At 34.5% G+C, this 19,832-nt stretch overlaps 1 protein-coding gene across 8 annotated transcripts in view; it reads left to right on the top strand.

Annotated features, from left to right (window-relative positions):
- Positions 1–19,832, top strand: part of Kiaa1109 (KIAA1109 ortholog) — a 184,260-nt gene that overhangs the window by 143,969 nt on the left and 20,459 nt on the right. For 3 of the 8 annotated variants that reach the window (XM_041659586.1, XM_041659590.1, XM_041659584.1), the window contains 14 exons: positions 408–608; positions 799–929; positions 2,514–2,637; positions 3,956–4,065; positions 5,193–5,283; positions 5,777–5,839; positions 8,434–8,687; positions 11,126–11,341; positions 12,650–12,830; positions 13,335–13,536; positions 15,192–15,353; positions 15,791–15,930; positions 17,286–17,487; positions 18,758–18,958. In XM_041659586.1, the coding sequence (XP_041515520.1) occupies positions 408–608; positions 799–929; positions 2,514–2,637; positions 3,956–4,065; positions 5,193–5,283; positions 5,777–5,839; positions 8,434–8,687; positions 11,126–11,341; positions 12,650–12,830; positions 13,335–13,536; positions 15,192–15,353; positions 15,791–15,930; positions 17,286–17,487; positions 18,758–18,958 (2,278 nt within the window). The remainder of the gene's footprint in view (positions 1–407; positions 609–798; positions 930–2,513; positions 2,638–3,955; positions 4,066–5,192; positions 5,284–5,776; positions 5,840–8,433; positions 8,688–11,125; positions 11,342–12,649; positions 12,831–13,334; positions 13,537–15,191; positions 15,354–15,790; positions 15,931–17,285; positions 17,488–18,757; positions 18,959–19,832) is intronic. The other 5 variants (XM_041659588.1, XM_041659585.1, XM_041659589.1 and 2 more) reach the window with 5 other exon arrangements.

Below are 19,832 nucleotides of genomic sequence, written 5' to 3'. Positions count from 1 at the left end.
GGTTTGAGAACTGGGATGGAAAGACCTGCTACAAAGAAAGGAGCTTTTCTGGGTGATGCTCAGAGTGTGGTGTGACTGTAGAGTTCTAAATATCCTGAAACCATGGAGTTGTACATGCTAAATGGATGTCTTATGGTTCGTAAACCATATCCTAGGAAAGATTTTTACAAATAAGTCTTTGAAAAAGAAAAGTGCTTACACCATGACATATACATTTAAAATGTGTTTTTTCCAGCTATACTGCTTATTCTGTACTATCAAGTTACTTAGTAGTCAAAAAGAAAGTGACTTTCAGATTTCATTCTGGTTTGATTGTAAAGATATTTTAAATACATTTATCTATTGTATCATGAAATAGTTTTGTCTTTGAAATTAATTTTAAATTAATAATACTGTTTATTATTTAGAGTTCAGATGGAAGTACAGTAAGTGGAGATGGCCACAAACTCACCTTTGGGCAACGACTTGTAAATCACCTACTAGGCCTGGCACCCCAAAATCAGCGCTATTCTGTTCCTGCAGAGTATCTGTGTGATTCAGAAATGTGGGGCTCCCCTCAGTCTAGCCAGTCCCATTTGAGAGCATGCAGAGCACACTCATGGGGAAACGTAGGTAGCATTCAGTGAGCTTCTTATGAAATGAGGGGATCTGAATCAGTGGAGAACTGCAATCATCTTACCTGCCATAGATGACTTCGATTCTTGCATGCTTTCTTTGATCTGAGGCATTAATTTTGTAGTATAGATTGTCTATATGAACTGAAAGTGGTATTAACATATATACGTTCAATTTTTTTAGGAAACTATAGATTATCGAAGACAAGGAACATCATCTAGCCAGCCAGGAGAACCCAGAGGAAGAAAGATTATGAAACGTTTAGTGGACATCAGAGAACTGAATGAACAGGCGAAAGTCATAGATGATCTTAAGTATGTCATTGGTTTTTTTAACTTAATATAGCATTGCCTAGTAATAGAATAATAAGATGGTAAAGATGAAAGAAACCTTTTAGTTTATTAGTGATGTCATCAGTGCTCCAAGAAGTATAGTAAATTTTCTGAACTCATTAGCAATAAAGTCAAGCTTGGAATCCTAGTTTTATGTCTTCAAAACTTCTTATTTCTGTGAAGTGAATGGCTGACTTTATATCATGTATATACAACTCATGTGCATGTCCATACTTGCTTATATTTACATGCATAGTTGAGTGTGGTTTTTTTTTTGAGGAATTAATAATCAGCATTTATGGGTACCTGTTCTGGTGTGACATGTTGTCTCACAGTGAACCTCACAGTGTAGTTGTAAGGTTAAATAGCTTTTTCCGAATGTAATGATGAGAAAACTATCTCAGAGTAAAAAAAACTGAGATTTGTGCTTTTATAAATATGAATTCAAAGTCAGTGAGGTTTTTTTAATCTTGCCTGTTGATATTAACAGTTCTTTAGAACAATAGTAGAGGTAAGGCAGTAAGCATCAGTAACCTTTTTTGTTTTTTTTTTTACATGTGTTGTATTGTAATTTTACTAAGTACCTTTTGTGCAAGAATAAATATTCTTGCTAAGCTTTGAAGCTTACATTTTCTCAAAGGTGGTAGCCGTGCCTCCTCTTTCATAATCTTCAAATACTTATACCTGTGGGGATTTTGTTGTTATTATTCAATCATGACTTCTCACAAATACAGGAGTTTTGAAAAATGAAAAGGTGTGACCTTAGAATTTGTCTGTAAATTATCATGTAATGTTTCATATTTTCCATCATTTTGAGTTTTACTCTCAGGTATAAAAATAACTTGAGGCAAAATGTATTAGTCTTCCAAAATCGTATATACATTTTTCTGCAGAGTTAGTGTTTGATTTGCATGAGATTGCTATCACCTTTTGCTACATCAATGGGTAGAGAGTATAAGAACCTTTCCTCAGATGTTAGTGGGTGTAGATGGATTTTTCTTTGGGCCACCAACTCACAAATAACAACATGGAGACGACTTATTAATTATGAAAGCTTGGCCTTAGTTCAGACTTTTCCCAACTATCTCTTATAATTTAATTACTCCATACTTTTATAATCTATATTCTGTCTATTGGCTTGGTTACCTCTGATTTGTACCATATATCCAGCTTCTTTAGAGTCCCACTGGTGTCTCTTGCTGGTCTCAATTCTTCCTCCTCATTCTCCCCCTGGAAATCCCACCTGTAACTCTTGCGTAGCTATTGACTATTCAGCTTTTTATTATACCAATCACAACAAATACATCTTCACAGGTGTGCAAATATCCCACAACAAGTGGGCCTTTTTAATTTTCCAGATACGTGTGTTAAAGCTGCAGGTGTTTTGACCCATCCAGACATAGTCCTTTGCTTCTCTGACAAGTGGAAGAACTTGAAGGGAGCAGTTGAAAATCAGTTTTACTTTCTTACTTCTTTACAATAACCTCTCTCCATTTTGGTGGGGGTTTTTGTTTTGCTTTGATTTTCTTTTTCTTTTTGATTTTGTTATGTTTTGTTTTCCTTTAGAAAATTGGGTGCAAGTGAAGGAACCATAAACCAGGAAATTCAGCGTTACCAACAGCTGGAGTCTGTGGCTGTGAATGACATCCGAAGAGATGTTCGTAAAAAGTTACGGAGATCCAGTATGCGAGTGAGTACATACTTAAAAGTTTTAGAAGACTATTTTTGCTTTTTGAAACCTAACAATGATAAAATGTTTTTGTTCATGCTGGTAAAATACCACCTGATTTCTGAATAGCAGACCTGTGTACCAGACACTATTTAAAACACTTTACATTATAAAGCTCCACAATAGTTCTATGAAGTCACCTTTTCTTGTATTTTAAAAATGAGAAAACAAGGCACAGAGAAGTCAATAAAGATTCTCCACTCCATTCCCTTGGATTTCCCGGCAGGGCACTGTCCTTATGACATTCTCTACTTGTGAATTCTGTTCTTATCAGCTGAAACTCCCATTTATGTATTTACCTGCTTTTCCAAATCCTTGGTGCAGCATTTTGCCCTTCTCTTATAGCTCAGGAAGGATTATTACTTTCTGTATGGTCATGGGACTAGAAACTGGAAATAAAAATAGCTCCAAAAGAAGGGTAGGGATGGGGGGAGATTGTAGGTGATCTCTCAAATCACTTTTAACTGCCAGAGAACCTTTCTCAAGTTCTACTCTAAATTATTTAAAGATTAAATGCATTTTAATTTATCCATTGCTATTCTCTGAAAGTAATAGGCTTTGATAATAAAAGTACATAGTTATATATTTAAAATTATACTGAAAGTCATACACTAAGTAAAATAATACATCTGTGCTGTTTCTATGGTAGTTTATCTGGTAGGTTGCTAAAAATAAAACTTGATAGAGATTATTAAAGATATCATTGAAATTTCATCTACTGTCTTACTACTTATCTCACTCAACATTTCCCCTTTGATCTCTACGATTTCATGAATATTCAACTGTGTCAGAATCCTTCTAGTTTGCAGTATCTTAGCACATTTGAGTATCCCAGTCTCTTTCATCTGTTACAGTGAAGTAGAGATCTGCAGCAGGGGTGCAGTTTGAATGGTCCTGGAAATAATAAAGTGGTCTCTTTTCAACACATACCTAGCTTTTCCCTGGGATCTTTGCTCATTTTCTTTTTCCCTTCTTTTCCTCTAATTAATTATTTTCTTTATTCTCACTTTGCTTCTGTCCTCTGCTTCCCTTCCCCAATCTTTTCCTTTGCTGTTGAGTTAGTCAATAGCTGTTCTTTCCATTGTCTTATCCTCCTAAAGGATATCATGACATCAGGATAGCTGATTGTTGTGGTACTTGATTCATTTATGCCAGATGTCATTTAAAGTCACCTGGAGGTGAAAGAACTAACACAGTTTTTGTTTTAGCTGAAGTGAAATGCCACATTATTATATAATTGCCTTGAGTCACTTTTTTTTTTCCTCTATCATTTTATTAGGCTGCTTCTCTCAAGGATAAGTGGGGTTTAGGTTACAAACCAAGTTACAGCCGATCAAAGAGCATTTCAGCTTCTGGAAGACCACCTCTTAAGAGAATGGAAAGAGCAAGGTAATACATATTTCCACCAGTAAGACAAATTATAAAATTGCTGGCTTCTAACCAACTAAGATTCAGTACTTTTTTGTTTTTACTGTGTTCCAGCTATATAGTAATAATTTTTAAAAAATCACCTTTATTAGTAATTACCATCATACATCATTAGTTTGAAGAAAGCTCCACTGTGTTTATTCTGCAAAGCAGTAACAAAATTTTAGTAAAGCAAACTTGTCTAGATATGATTTATATATAAGCTTATAAATAATCCAAAGAAAATAAAATTTACATACTGGTAGTTGCTTTTTTTAAAAAAAAAAATATTTATTTATTTACTATGTATACAATATTCTTTCTGCGTGTATGCCTAAAGGCCAAAAGAGGGCACCAGACCTCATTTCAGATGGTTGTAGCCACCATGTGGTTGCTGGGAATTGAACTCAGGACCTTTGGAAGAGCAGGCCATGCTCTTAACATGCTCAGAGAGGGGCTGAGCCATCTCTCCAGCCCCTGGTAGTTGCTTTTTGAGTCAGGCGCGTGGCTGGCCGTGATCGTATGGTAGTTGCTTTTTAAATAGTCAATTTAGGAAGGATGATTGTGCACATTAAAAACTCATTTAGTATTAAGTCAACACTATAAAAATAAGGTGTAGAAATTTCTAAGGTGGGCTGTAGCTGAGTTGGTAGAGTACTTGCCAGGCATATATGAAACCCTGGGTTCAATTCCTAGTACCACATAAATTGAGTGGTTCATGCCTGTAATGGTAGCTCTTCAGACAGGCAAGGGGATCAAAAGTTCAAGAGCATTTTCTCTCAGCTACACAGTGGTTTCGAGGCTAGCCTGGGACATAGGAGACCCTATCTCCAAAAAATAAAAATAAAAAGCATAAATCCTTTTTATATGGTTTAGTTTTAGACAATGTAAAGTTAATTGAAAGAAACATCGAGGCTTTTTCACTTGTTGAAGGCTAATGTATGGGATTCCAAAAATTAAATCATCTGATAAGGTCAGTATTTAGACATAGAATATTAATGTCATTAATAAGACTTCTATAAAGTCATGAGTTTTTAAATGAGACTATTGGTGTTTTATATTTGTGTTATATATTTATGCTTATTTTATAACTATTTTATTACTTATAGTTCTCGAATAGGAGAAACTGATGAGCTTCCAGAAATCCGTGTGGATGCGGCATCTCCTGGACCCAGAGTAACTTTTAACATCCAGGATACAGTAAGAGAGACAGTACTTGTTAGAGATTTGTGTTGCTTAGTAGTTTAAAAAATGAAATGATATTTAAGAATAAATTTAAAAATATGAATTGTTGCCTATGGTGAAAGTGAAAGTTGTCATAGGTGAAGTATCTGCACCACCAGCAAGCAGACGCTGCCTACAACAGCTGCACTGCAGATGACCAAGTGTGTGTAGAGTAAAAATCCCATAGCTGCTTGCTTTTACATGGAGTTGTTTTGTTGAGCAGTTTTCTTAGTGAGGATCTACATTAAATAATTTGTGTCTTTTACACTGTTATTAATGTGAAATACATACTCATTTATGTATTAAGTTCATAATTTATAAATAGTAGACACTAGAAGAAATGCCAACTTCAGAGCTATACACTATAGCACTTCAAAATTCATGTGAAAATGTTTATTTGGGGAATATTTGTTTATGTTGTCTTTATTTTTCATGAGTTTTATTTTCTTTTCTTATTATTTTAATTAAGTTGAAAAATACAGTGTGGGGAAGTTCACCACAGCCCAGCTCTCCAGGGGAAGGGTACTTTCAGGTACTTATGAAAACAACATAAAATTTTACTTTCAAACTAATTAATGCCCTGAATTTCTTTTAAAATGTCTTTTCAAGCTAAACTGAAGCTTCAAAAATACTTTATGTAAAGAGTTAAGATTGTTGGAATTCTTTTTGTTATGTTTATTTCATAATACCCTGTTTTGGTTTTACATTTACTTATAGTTTAATTTTACCTGACCTTCAAATTAATAAACTTTAATCAGATTATTATATCAATTGAACCAGGTTTTAAGCTCTAAAGCTGAAGTTTACTAAATCAATTACTATCAATTTGTTAATCCTGAAATCAATCTTTTTTCCTTGCATTTAACTACAAAGTGAGTCATTTTAAAATTAGCAATCTTTGTTAAGTGCTTCAAATTCAAGTCAAATCTAACTCCAAATAGAAAATTGATTGATCATTGTCTACCAGTTCTTTTAAGTCACTGTGATGCACTAGTATTTATTAAATGTTATATTTAAAGCGGAGTGTGACAACACATGCCTGTAATTTCAGCTCCTTGACAAAACAGGAAGTGCAAACCCAGCATGAATGACTTACTTTTGTTTCAGTTTTTGAGGCAGGGTTTCATCTAGCCTACACTGACTTTTAAGGTCACTGTGTCACTGAAGATGGCCTTTGCTTCCAAATGCTCAGAATACAGTCATGTGTTGTTGCTTCTGTTCTCAGCCTGGGCAATTTAGTCTTTAAACAAAAACAGGACAAGAGATATTATTCACTAGTAGAATAGTTGCCATCATGCATAAAACCCTGATTTTGATCCCTAGAACCAAAATATTAAAAAAATGAAAAGAATCATTTAAAAGATTGTCACTGTATTCAGAACAGTGTGAAAATGTGCTACATAATACTTAACATTTTAAGTCAATTTTTTTCTGAACGTGTCATTAAACTAATTACTAATGTTATATACATCTGTACAACACACACACATTATCCCATGTGCAACACCAGACATTTAATCTTGCCTAGAATTTTTCTTTCAAATTTCAGTTTTACAAAAGAAAATTGGCAATAACTCCAAATATGTTTCCTTGTCTTTACTTTTTCAGACTAATCTCAACATGCATCCCATAATTTTTTATCTCAAAGCAATTAGAATGTAATACAAGGTCTGAGCACATGGCTTAGCAGGTAAGAGCACTTGCTGCTCTTTTAGAAGACCTGGGTTCAGTTCCAAGCACCCACATGGCGTCTTACAACCACCTATAACCCCAGTTCCAGAAAATCTGATGTCTTCTGACCTCTTTATTCTTTGCGCACATGTGGAGCACATCCATGTGCTTAGACACATACATATATCCATAAAAGAAAATACTTTTCACACTGTTTTGTTTTGTTTTGTTTTTCAAGATAGGGTTTCTTATGTATTCCTGGTTATCCTGAAGCTGGCCTCAAACTCACAGATTCGCCTCCCTCTGGCTCCCACGTGCTGTGATTAAAGGTGTGCGCCCCCACCATCCTGCTTAATATTTTTTTTAAAAAAATGAATGATATATAAGTTTGACAAAAACTTTACAATGGCACACGTGTGCTGCCACCCACCCTACCCCACCTCCAGCACACACAATTAAATGTAAAAATAGCTGAAGGTAATTTATGTCCTGTTTTTAAATAATAATATACCCCATTTATATATAAAAAATCTTAAATTAGATAACATGAGATTAGATATTAGATAATAGATTATGAAGGTATGATTTTATATAAAATAAATATCAAGTAAATAGGTAATTGCCTATTGAAATTTATCAACTTTAAAAATTGAAAGATGTCCTAAAATTATCTGTTTATTTACTCAATAACACCTTTATATTTTAAGTGATTTCTACAAATGTTTAATGTTTTTATTTTACTATGAATCTTACAGTAGCATCTACTTTTTAATAATAAATTACATTACCTTGCTAGCTGCACTTTATTGGGACTAATCAGGTTTAGATGGCACTAGAGCAGTATTAGCTGGGAAACTGAAATCAGCTCAGAGCAAGTTTTGCTGGCATTTTGGACACTTTAAAACTGTGGCCTCCAGTAAAATCCCAAACTAGAGGTACAGTATTTAAACAAGTTATTTGCTTTTAAAATACAGCATTGCTAGGTTTGAGTAGTTGATACATGTTTTATTATTCAGATGTTTACATATCTTCCATCAATTCATGAAGGTTTCATTTTAGAGATTTGTCCACAGCAACTTCTCTAGGAGATGTCTGCACTCACAGTCACTGCTCATCATGGGCTCTTCTTTCATTCTGATTTATGGTCGATTTCTTTTTCTTTCCTCATAATCTGCTTCTGCTCAGTGTGAACTGATTAAAGTGTGATCTTTTATGTTCCTCTAAAGTAAAATGACGCTGTGACTTTCAGGTGTCAGTGGTGGCTCTGTGGTTGTCCTTTCTCCCATTGCATATATGTCCCTGAGCCTGCCCTTCCTTTCAGTTCACAATGAGGAAATTCAACTCAGAGAGTCTAAATGTTTACACTTAGATCTTTCATATTTTTAGTTTTTCTCTTTTTAATTGAGAGAGAATTTGAAAAAACATCTAATTTGTATTTACCATTTTTATACTCAGTTTCCAGAGGAGACAGAACTGGATCTTTTATCAGTAACTATTGAAGGTCCATCGCATTACTCATCAAACAGTGAAGGATCATGCTCGGTGTTCAGCTCTCCCAAAACCACAGGAAGCTTTTCACCAAATGTCCCTTTCCAGTCCGAAGATGGCCGACGGGATGACAGTCTGTCTTCTACCAGTGAAGACTCTGAAAAGGATGAAAAAGATGAAGACCGTGAGAGGGAAAGATTCTATATTTATAGGAAGCCCTCGTGAGTAGCCTTTTATTTTAAGATCTTTAGGCGGTATCAGAATCTAGACATAAACCTAAGGCATTTTATCTAGCCTAATATTTAACGAGCCAAGCATGATGTCACATGCCCGTAATCCCAGCAGTGGAATCAGGAGTTAAGATCCTCCTAGACTACATAACAAGCCCTACTCCAACCTGGGCTATATTTGACTTTGTCTCAAAAATATAAAGTCTGAACAACAACAAATTTAAAAAGTATTAATTTTTGAATTTTTGAGTAATTCTAAAATTCATATCCATAATTTCCTAATGTTACTTAATTTTATATGGCACTATTTTCTTCAAAATTTAAATGGATTTATTTAAATTATTTCTCCATGATAATACCTGTCAGTAAAATGGAGATAGAGATATGGTTATAGGTTTAATAAAGAAAAAAGCAATATCCTCCTGGGTTTAATAAAAATAAAAAGAAACATATAGTTGAGAAAAATAATAAATAGTAAAGGGAAATATGTAGCAGTGGATAAGAATTTCTAGTCATTCTTGAAAGAAATGAGATGAGATAGTGTCGATGAAATAAAAGGCATATATGTGTGAAGTCTTAACTGAGAATGTGCCCTCGTGAAGAACTAGAAGGGCCTTTAAAATCTACCCACCTCTAAAGCCTTCTTGGAAGTGTCTATTTAAACTGTAAGCTCTTTTTCTTTTCTTTCTCTTTTTTGGTTTTTTTTTTAAACTTGTGATGATATTATTGTTGTTGTTGTTGTTGTTGTTATTATTATTATTATTACTGGCTTTGTGGGGACCTAGTCTGTTTGGATCCTCACCTTCCTAGACCTGGACAGAGCAGGGAGGACCTTGGACTTCCCACAGGGCAGGGAACCCAGACTGCTCTTTTTTGGTTTTTGGGACAGGGTTGGTGTGGAATAATATTTTAACTGGACAAATATGTGTTGCATTTGTTTATGCTGCAGAATACTACTTTTAACTGTGTAAAGGTGTGTAACTTTTGTTTATGCTGCATTTGTTTTGTTTAATTATGTAATAATGTGTTGTATTTGTTTCACCTTTCTTACCTAAGGCACCTGATTGGTCTAATACAGAGCTGAATGGCCCATAGCCAGACAGGAAAAAGAATAGGTGGGACTGGCAGGCAGAGAGAATAAATGGGAGGAGAAATCTATGGAAGAGAGTAAGGAGTGAGAAAAGGAGAAGGAACAAATGAGGGACACACCCTGGGCAAGAAGCCAGGCCGATGCTAGCCAGCCAGCCGCAGAGAAGCAGTGAGAGTAAGATGTACAGAAGTAAGAAAGGTAATAAGCCCTGAGGCAAAAGCTAGATAAAGAGAAACAGGTTATTTTAACTTAAAATACCTAGCCAGAAAATGTGCCTTAGCTGGGCTGAGCATTCAGAACTAAAGAAAATCCTCTGTGTCATTTGAGAGCTGGTTGGTGGCCCAAAAGAAAAAGATTTCTCTGTCAGCCCTGGCTGTCCTGGAACTCACTCACACAAGACCAGGCTGGCCTTGAACTCCACCTGCCTCTGCCTCCCAAGTGCTGGGCTTAGTCTGGCTATAAGTTCTTTTTATAATTGGGTTTTGGGTTTTTTCTTTTTTTCTGTTTATCTCTATGAGTTTCTTATGTGTTTTAGAAATTAACCTCTTGTCTTAGTTCATATGCTGCCTTTTACTCTGTTGATTATTTCCTTTGCTCTGGAGACACAGAACTTATTTGGTTTGATCCAATTTTGTCTGTTTTTTCTTTTATTTTCTTGTGCTTTCAAAATTGTGGTATCTATGAAATCATTGTCAAGATCAGTGTCATAGAAATTTTTCCTTTGTTTCCTCCAAGGAGTTTTACCATAATAGGTCTTATATTTAAGTCGTTAATCTTGTTGGAGGGTTTTGGGGGTTGTTTTGTTTTACTTTTTCTTGTGAGGGATAAGTTCCTGTTGTGTAGTCAGTCTGGCAGCCTCCTGAGTGTTGTGCTAACAGCATGAATGAATTTGTGGAGCAGCATCAGGGTCAGTGTCATCGCCCTTGTGTGTGGTGTTAGCTCCATCACATGTCGGAGACCTTTGCATTTTTCTTCTCTTCCTTTCCCTATCCTTCTGTCTTTAAATAAAAACAGGAAGCCAGCATTTAGATTTTGCAATTTGTGGAAATGAGACCTCTTCCAGAGAGTATAGTTCGTACACTGGTGTTCACACTCATTAATGGTTGTGTTTATGCCTGTGTCTTCATCTCCTAGCATCTACTAGCAGATAATGGTCAGTTCATAATTGCGACTACATTAAACCTGGAAAAAAACTTGTTAGGATTAACTAGTTGAATAATTTCTATTATTTTATAAAATAATAAAATTTCTTTGCATACTATTACTCACATTACATTGGAAAATAGCTCATTAGGAAGACTTCAGTTTGCTATAAGGAACAATTCCTTGTTTTCTGCAGACATACCTCTCGGAAGAAAGCTACAGGCTTTGCTGCTGTTCATCAACTTCTTACTGAACGCTGGCCTACAACACCAGTCAACCGAAGTCTTAGTGGCACAGCTACTGAGAGAAATATTGACTTTGAACTTGATATAAGGGTAGAAATTGACAGTGGGAAATGTGTCCTCCACCCGACCACTCTTTTGCAGGAGCATGATGATATAAGTTTAAGAAGGTAAGAGACTAGCTGGAAAAGCTACAGGAATTCATTAGTTAGAAACACTGTTCCTATACCATGAATTATCACAGACTTTTCCCTATCCAAAACTGCACATTTAATTTAAAAGAAACTGTTCATAGTTATAGTGGTCATTTGTATAACATACAATTCTTTAGAACAAATACATATCTTCTGGCAATTAAAAGTGACTATCTGATTTAGAAATAGGTAAATTTTTTAATTAAAATAGATCTTTAGACTGAGGATTTTAACTCAGTGGTAGAGTGTACCTATTGTCTGAGTACAGGATTTAATTCCCAATAGCACTTACCACACACATACACACATATATAATTAAAGAATTCTTTGGAAGTCTTTCAACAAGCCTGAATTTTTTTTTTTGCCTTTGTATTGAATACATTTTTGTTTTAAAGAATAATTAATGCAGGACTCTTGACTAGGAATTTTGATATGTTTACAAACAAATAAGAAAAGACTGAAATAGGGCCTCACTAAATAGAAATATTCAGGGTATAACTGCAAGATTACCACTTGTTTTTATCATTAACTAAATAATGATATAAACAGATTTAGCATTGGGTTGTGGTTTTTTTTGGCTGTGTGTATGTTCATGTGTGGATGTATGTATGTACTTTTGTGTGTGGAGGTCGGAAGCAGACTGGGGTATCGATCCTCAGATACCTTCCACTCTGTGTTTTCAGCAGGGTCTTTAACCTACCTGGCAACAGCTCACCAACTAGGCTACACTGACTGAGCAGAGAGCCCAAAGGATCTTCCTATCTGTAACTACACAGTACTGGAATTATGAGTGTGTGTCACCATTATTTTTTTTTCTGGGCTATGAGGCTTAAACTCAGGTCCTCATGGATGCTGTTGGAAATGCTTTCCTGGCTGAGCCATTTCATCAGCTTTTTTCCTGGTCAAATAATTAGTTATGAAAATAAGGTAATAGTTACTAGAAAGTGAGAAGGTAGAAATATAGGAATGGAAGAATGCTAACAGCTGCTGAAATTGGCAATATTCTCCACTTCATTCCCTTTATTTTTTATATGTCTGAAATAAAAGATTCTAACTATCAAATGAAATTTTTACAAAATTTCATATATACATACATACATACATACAGCTAGCATTAAAACATAAAACATTATCACTTCTCTAAAACATTAACTAATCTAACTAAAAGTTCTGATCTTTCAAATTTTTTAATTACTACTTTTCATTTACTATATAAATATGTTTGTTTTGAAATAAAAGAAAAGAAATAAAATAATACCCTGTCCCTTTTTTTTTTAACTGTAGGAGTTATGATCGAAGTTCTAGGAGTTTAGATCAAGATTCTCCTTCAAAAAAGAAAAAATTTCAAACTAATTATGCTTCTACGACTCATTTAATGACGGGCAAGAAAGTGCCATCCTCTCTGCAGACCAAGCCCAGTGACTTAGAAACAACAGTGTTTTATATTCCTGGAGTGGACGTAAAGGTAAAAACCTGATTGTCTGGAATAAGAGACTAGACCCTTAGTAGCAGTGTTTATTTTCTATAATATATTTGTCTTTTCCTTGTTTTATTAAAAAAAACTTTCTGGCTTACCTAAATGTAGCCATAGGCTGAATATGAGAGTATCTAAATTGTGGCTTACCATTTTGCTCATATATCTTTTCCTATGAAAGTTTGGCAGAAAGAAGTGATACTGATATTAATAGTAGGCTTGCCTACTGTAATTTCATTAAATAATAATGTTTTTAATTTCAAAAATTATTGACTTTAGACTTTAAGCTCAAAAGAACTTTAAACATGATCTAGATTGATCTCTTTAATTTAAATAATGAAAAAGGCAAGAAGTCTCCAGAACCTGAAAGCTAACTCACAGAGCTGGAGCTAAGACTTCAGGCTCTTGAACCAATGTTTCTTTGATCTACATCTTCTATATTTCACGCTGTTTCCTCATCTACCAAATTTTTATTTTGAATTTTTTTTAATACAGTTGCATTACAATTCTAAGACATTAAAGACCGAATCACCTAATGCCTCCAGAGGATCTTCCTTGCCTAGAACACTCTCCAAAGAGTCCAAGTTGTATGGTATGAAAGATAACGCAGCATCTCCTTCTTCTCCTCCTTTACCTTGTACTGTCCAGAGCAAGACTAACACCTTACTTCCTCCCCAACCCCCACCTATTCCCTCAGGTATTTGAGACTGCACTGTCATGCTTTTTTAATTTTTAGTTCTTTTACTTGCTCTGTTTAGACTTTTTAATTCCTTTGTTTAAGAAAGGACATAGACTTGTCAGTAATAGCTATATAAAATCCATCTGTGGAAACATCTGTATAAAATAACTACTTTAGACTCTTTCTTGAATTTTTATTACATTAGAATAAGCTTAATAAATAAACCACACTTTTAGAACAATGTATATTTACCAAAGGGGTTGTTCATGTGGTTTAAGTTTGAGAGCTATGGTCAGCTAGGGATCAAATTTACACATATGTGAGTATACTGCAATACTTGCAATTATTAATTATCTGTTGTAACACAGTGAATTACCAAAAACATATAAACTTAATCACAGTGCCTTGTTGATTACAGAAAAAAAAAGAAATTTGCCTTGATAAATCTCAACTTAAAAAAGTCTTTGATGACCTTGAAGTCAAGATGCTGGCTAGGAGACCCGAATACTTAAGTAAACTAGGAAGATTTTCCATCCTGTCCTAGTCATGTGACTGACTGACTGACTGACTGACTGACTAACTGACTGACTGGGACATCACATGTGGGCATCTCAACTGAGATAGGAGTATTTTCTATGACATTGCAGTTCACAAACTTTGAGTGGAATGATTAAAAGAAGAGCTGACTGAACCTAAAATTCTTAATAACTTTAAATATCACAGAGTACTATATTTAGTTTCTTACTGGTTGTGCAGATCATTGAGGATGGGAACTAGAGCTTGAAAGCCAGCAAGGATTCTTGGCAGCCATCTTGGAAATGGCTATCATAGCACATAAATGATACTTTACACGTGCATATATACATCTATATATTATGTATATATGCATGCGTATATGTATATATGGTATAATTTCTAACATAGGGAAAAATCATAAAAGAAGTTTCATTTGAGAATTTCACATATCAACCCTTTAAAATACTCAGTAAAGAATCATGATGGTAATGCCTAGTGCTAACCACTTTTCAATTGACAGAGCATAGCTAGATCCATTTATAATGAGGCACATACTGGAATTCCATTTTATAAAATGGAGAAAGTTAGGGCTTACAGATTTGGGGCATTTTTCGATATTTATACAGCTAATGTTTAAATTGGGTATTAAAGACAAAGTTAACTAAGACTTTGTTAGATATTTTTATGTATTTTATGAAGCAGAAATACTAGATTTTGTAGAATGAGACATGGCATCCAATGTATAGAAGTATTCTCAGTGTGTATATATTAGGTATAAAAAATCCAAAAGCTGTGATAGTTTACCTCCACTTTCCACTAAATCATATTAGTCAAGCTTTGCTATCTTTTTAAGTGAACAGATGGACTAACATCAGCCAAAAACTTAGCAAAAGTATAAAATTGAAAATTTGGAATATAATGTATAGCCTGGCATAACTAAGAATAAACATAGTATTATAAATCATTAATGATACTTGTAGACTAACAATGTATCATTTCTATCATCAGCCTATTTTTGTTTTCTTATGTAGTCTTAGGTAAAGTACTTCACTTAATTAAGCTGTCATACAGTTCTAATTTCTCATTAACTTGCCATGTTTTGTTGGGACATTTTATTGAATTTCATTCAATGTGCATCATATTTATTGACTTTCTAGCCAAAGGAAAAAGCAGTGGAGGAGTAAAAACAGCCAAGCTCTATGCCTGGGTAGCACTTCAGTCATTACCAGAAGAAATGGTTATTAGCCCTTGTCTATTGGACTTTCTGGAGAAGGCTCTGGAAACTATCCCAATTACACCAATTGAAAGGAATTATACAGGTAAGTATTCTCATATACATTCGGATTTTAGATATTATTAGAATTTCTCAGTGCTATTAAACGTTGTTGTATATTCCATTATAAAACAAGTTACAGAACTGGAGAAGAACCAGAGAGGTCATCTCACTCTCCTTTGCAAGTCAAGAACCAAGCTTTTTGATTTCAAGGGTACTGCTAAATAGTGACAACATTAATGATTAATGTGTTTCTTGCACTGAACTTCCTTTGTAGGCAAGTAGTAGGTGCAGTAAACTGTGTATAGTTTGTGATGTGGAAGAATTTAATTTGGGAGATGAAATTGAGATTTGAGTAGGCAAGAATATGTAAACGGACAGACTTAAAAGCAACTTTCTGATGTTGATATTAGTTAGAGATAGGGATCTTCTAATGGTTTGCCCTTGATATGTTATAAAACTTGAAACTAAATATTTTAACAGCAGTCAGCTCACAAGATGAAGATATGGGGCATTTTGAAATCCCAGATCCTATGGAAGAATCAACAACATCCCTAGTGTCATCTTCAACGTCTGCTTACTCTTCCTTCCCTGTAGATGTTGTGGTTTACGTTCGAGTTCAGGTGATGTGTGTTATTTCTTCATAAAGACAAAATTGTATTTGAAATTTCTACAGCATTTCCCTTCAAATTTTTTCTGAGTCATAGCTTTACACATGTTTGATACAATGGCTTAGAAGTTTGATAATTCCTGAGAAGTATATTTAAAACTGTATGTATGTATTTACTATTCAGAACAGTTTCATAGATTAAGAGTTTTCCATTTCTTAATCTCAATCTTCTATTAAATAAAATTAAGTTTTAAACCTTTTGAAAGCATTTCATTTCTTTATTAGTGTTGTATTCTTAGCTCTCACCATTATGTTTCTTTCTGGGCAGATTTGCAATGTAATTAAGGCACAATAATGCCTTTTATGGAGTTTTTGGAACTGTTATGTAGTTTTAAAATATTTTATTCTTTAATGCAACCTTATCAATACACCTTTAGGAATACATATCATCCTTTGATTTTATCTACTTGTTAAAGAGGATTAGAAAGATGCTTGTATCGACTCTTCAAGTTCAGTTTACCATTCAGTTAAATTTTTAAAATCAATCTATAAGAATAAGAAAACTGCTAGTGTCATCAGTTGCAGGTATTTTCTACAGTAACTGTTTGCCAAAAGATCTCTAGTCTGATACTCTGGAGTTTTGTTAATTCTGATGAAATATGCTAAGTACTTGAAGGTGTGTAAAAACCTTTGTTACTAACACAACAGTGTTTTTTAATTTTTAAAATTTAATTACTTTAAGTTTAAAGATTAACTGTTTGCCAAAAGATCTCTAGTCTGATACTCTGGAGTTTTGTTAATTCTGATGAAATATGCTAAGTACTTGAAGGTGTGTAAAAACCTTTGTTACTAACACAACAATGTTTTTTAATTTTTAAAATTTAATTAATTTTAAAGATTACTTCCTTTAAAAGATTGGATTATTAGCAAAATTACTATGGGCATAAATATGTTTAAGATGCTGAATTATCCAAATGTCAGTGAATCTTCTTTGTTTGTTTAAGACAAGATCTCAACTCAGTAGCCCAGGCTGGCATGTACTAGGTTGACCTTAAACTTGCAGTAATCCTCCTTCCCCAGAGCCCCAAGAGCCAGGCATTAGAATAAACCTGTATGTCTAGAATGTTTAGTTTCATAAAGATTGTACCATTTTGTTAATGCATTTTGGCTTATGTGCCATCCTTCTGTTTTTTGTAAGTTGTGACATTAGATTAAATTGCTTTTAAATGTCAGATGATTAAACATAATACATTTGGTGTATATGAATGTTTAAATGGAAATTACATATAACTTTTAGAATCTAATATGAAATTGTTTAGACCATGCAGTTCCTAGAAATCTTTTTTTCTCTTGCTTTCTATTCTTTAGCCTTCACAGATCAAATTTAGTTGTTTGCCAGTATCAAGAGTAGAATGCATGCTAAAGCTGCCATCCCTGGACTTGGTTTTTTCTTCAAACCGAGGAGAACTGGACACTTTGGGGACTACGTACCCTGCAGAGATCTTGTCCCCTGGTGGTAATGCTCCTCAGAGTGGGACAAAGACTTCTGCCAGCAAAGCTGGAATACCAGGTATAGAAACATTAAGTTACCTGATACAAATCCAACTATTATTTTTACATAAATTTTAACAGTTATTCATCTATATTCTATATAGATTTAGGAAAGCATACTTAGAGAATTGTGACATTTGAAGGAAAAAAATACCAAAGTTCTAGGTATATTTCATGTGTTAATAGAATATGAGTCCCCTTTAATATATTTTTTTAACTCAATGGTGATTAGATAGCATTATAGTTTGAGCTTGAGTGATACTAAAAGCACTGTTACAAGAATACTGTTTACACATCCATGTGCATTTGAATGTTTTGTGTTGTGTTGTGTTGGATTTCACATTTTAGGAACAATGGGTTTGCAAATGAAAGTAAAGGATAAGTTTTTATAAAAATATGTTCTCATTAAACATTTACCAAATAGCACTTATAATTTTTTTCTGTTTCTTTTCTTTTTGGGGTTTTTTTGTTTGTTTTTTGTTTTGGTTTGGTTTGGTTTGGTTTTTCAAGACAGGGTTTCTTTGTGTAACAGCCCTGACTGTCCTGGAACTTGCTTTGTAGACCAGGCTGGCCTCGAACTCACTGAGATCCACGTGCCTCGCCTCTGCCTCCTGAGTGTTGGGATTAAAGGCATATGCCACCACCGCCTGGCTAGCACTTGTATTTTTAAATGATAAATATTGCTGTCTACCTCGTTTGTTTCGTGAAAGGTTTTGTTGTAAAATACACTTGAGGATTTCTTGATGAGGTAACACTCCTTCCTCACTAAAAGTTCTGTGCTCAAAAGTCAAATAGAAATACAAATATAAATAATAGCAATATTGACTAGTTTGAATGGAAATTGACAATAGAATTGAAATGTAATTAAAATGGTGATTCTTAATCAAGGGCAGCAGGTGCCTTACAGTTTGGGATTTCACAACTGAAAGACTTTAACAGGAAACTTGTGAGGAAACAAGGAACACTGTGCGAGCAACCTGCCAATCTGAAAAGGTTTCTTTCTGAAAAGAATTGTTTGGTTTAAAATGCTAGAAGGGCCAAGGTTGAATTTACTAAAGCAAAAGTGTGGGAATGAAATCTTAAACTCCAGTTTCAAAAGAAACATGAAAGCTGTTGAATAAAAATCAGCCTTCAGATTTGGAAATGATCACTCAGGTCCCGTTTTTTGTACAAATATTTTGAATTCAAAATTTTACCCAAAATTTTAGCCTCATGTTTGCCTTTTGAGAGCATGTTAGTGCTTATAGACTTGCTTGTGGTTGATAATGTTGGATGTCTCCTATTTACAGGCTCATCAGGATTAGGGAGCCCACTTGGCCGAAGTCGACACAGTAGCAGTCAGTCAGATCTCACTGGCTCCAGCAGCAGCTCATCTGGCCTGAGCTTCACTGCATGCATGTCTGACTTTTCCCTGTATGTGTTTCACCCCTATGGTGCAGGGAAGCAAAAGTCCACGGTTTCTGGTCTTACATCTGGATCAGGAGGACTAGGTAGATTTGCTTGTTTGTGTCTTTTGTTACTTTTTCAAAATATTTTCTATTCTTAGTCCACATTGCCTTAAGTAATAGGTATGAACTATTTTTTTTTTTTTTTTTTTTTTTTTGGTTTTTCAAGACAGGGTTTCTCTGTGGTTTTGGAGCCTGTCCTGGAACTAGCTCTTGTAGACCAGGCTGGCCTCGAACTCACAGAGATCCGCCTGCCTCTGCCTCCCGAGTGCTGGGATTAAAGGCGTGCGCCACCACCGCCCAGCAGGTATGAACTATTTTATCTCTCTCTCTCTCTCTCTCTCTCTCTCTCTCTCTCTCTCTCTCTCTCTCTCTCACACACACACACACACACACACACACACACACAAACACACAGGGTTTCTCTGTAGCTTTGGAACCTGTCCTGGAACTATCTCTTGTAGATCAGGCTGGCCTCAAATTCACAGAGATCCACCTGCCTCTGCCTCCCTAGTGCTGGGATTAAAGGCATTTGCCACCACCGCCCTGCTGATAATACCTATTTTATAAGTAAAAATATGAAACGAAATTCAGATAAACTGATTTTACAAGGATTTAAAACTTAAGAATACTTGTTACATGATATATATAGCATAATACCTAAAGATACAATTTTTATGTTACATTTTTAAGTATATTATCAAATTACTTTGCAAAAAATTTTAGTCAATGAAAAGTAAAATTTTAAAGTATGTAGGTTATGCTTGGTAATTTTAAATGAGATCATTAAGCCAGCATTTAGTAAAATAAAGTCTACATTTTAAAGTTCAGGCTTTATTAGTGAATATTTCTTTATGTGGTTGGAGTGAGCTTATTAAATTGCTACTCTTGTATACAAGCTTCAATCTATCAAATCTAC

The sequence above is a fragment of the Microtus oregoni genome, unplaced genomic scaffold (genome assembly GCF_018167655.1).
Source record: "Microtus oregoni isolate MIOR12 unplaced genomic scaffold, Mior012 000010F_ref0000083, whole genome shotgun sequence".
Lineage (NCBI taxonomy): Eukaryota > Metazoa > Chordata > Mammalia > Rodentia > Cricetidae > Microtus > Microtus oregoni.
Note: the sequence above shows the minus strand (reverse complement) of the source record. Positions and strands in the feature narration are given on the sequence as shown.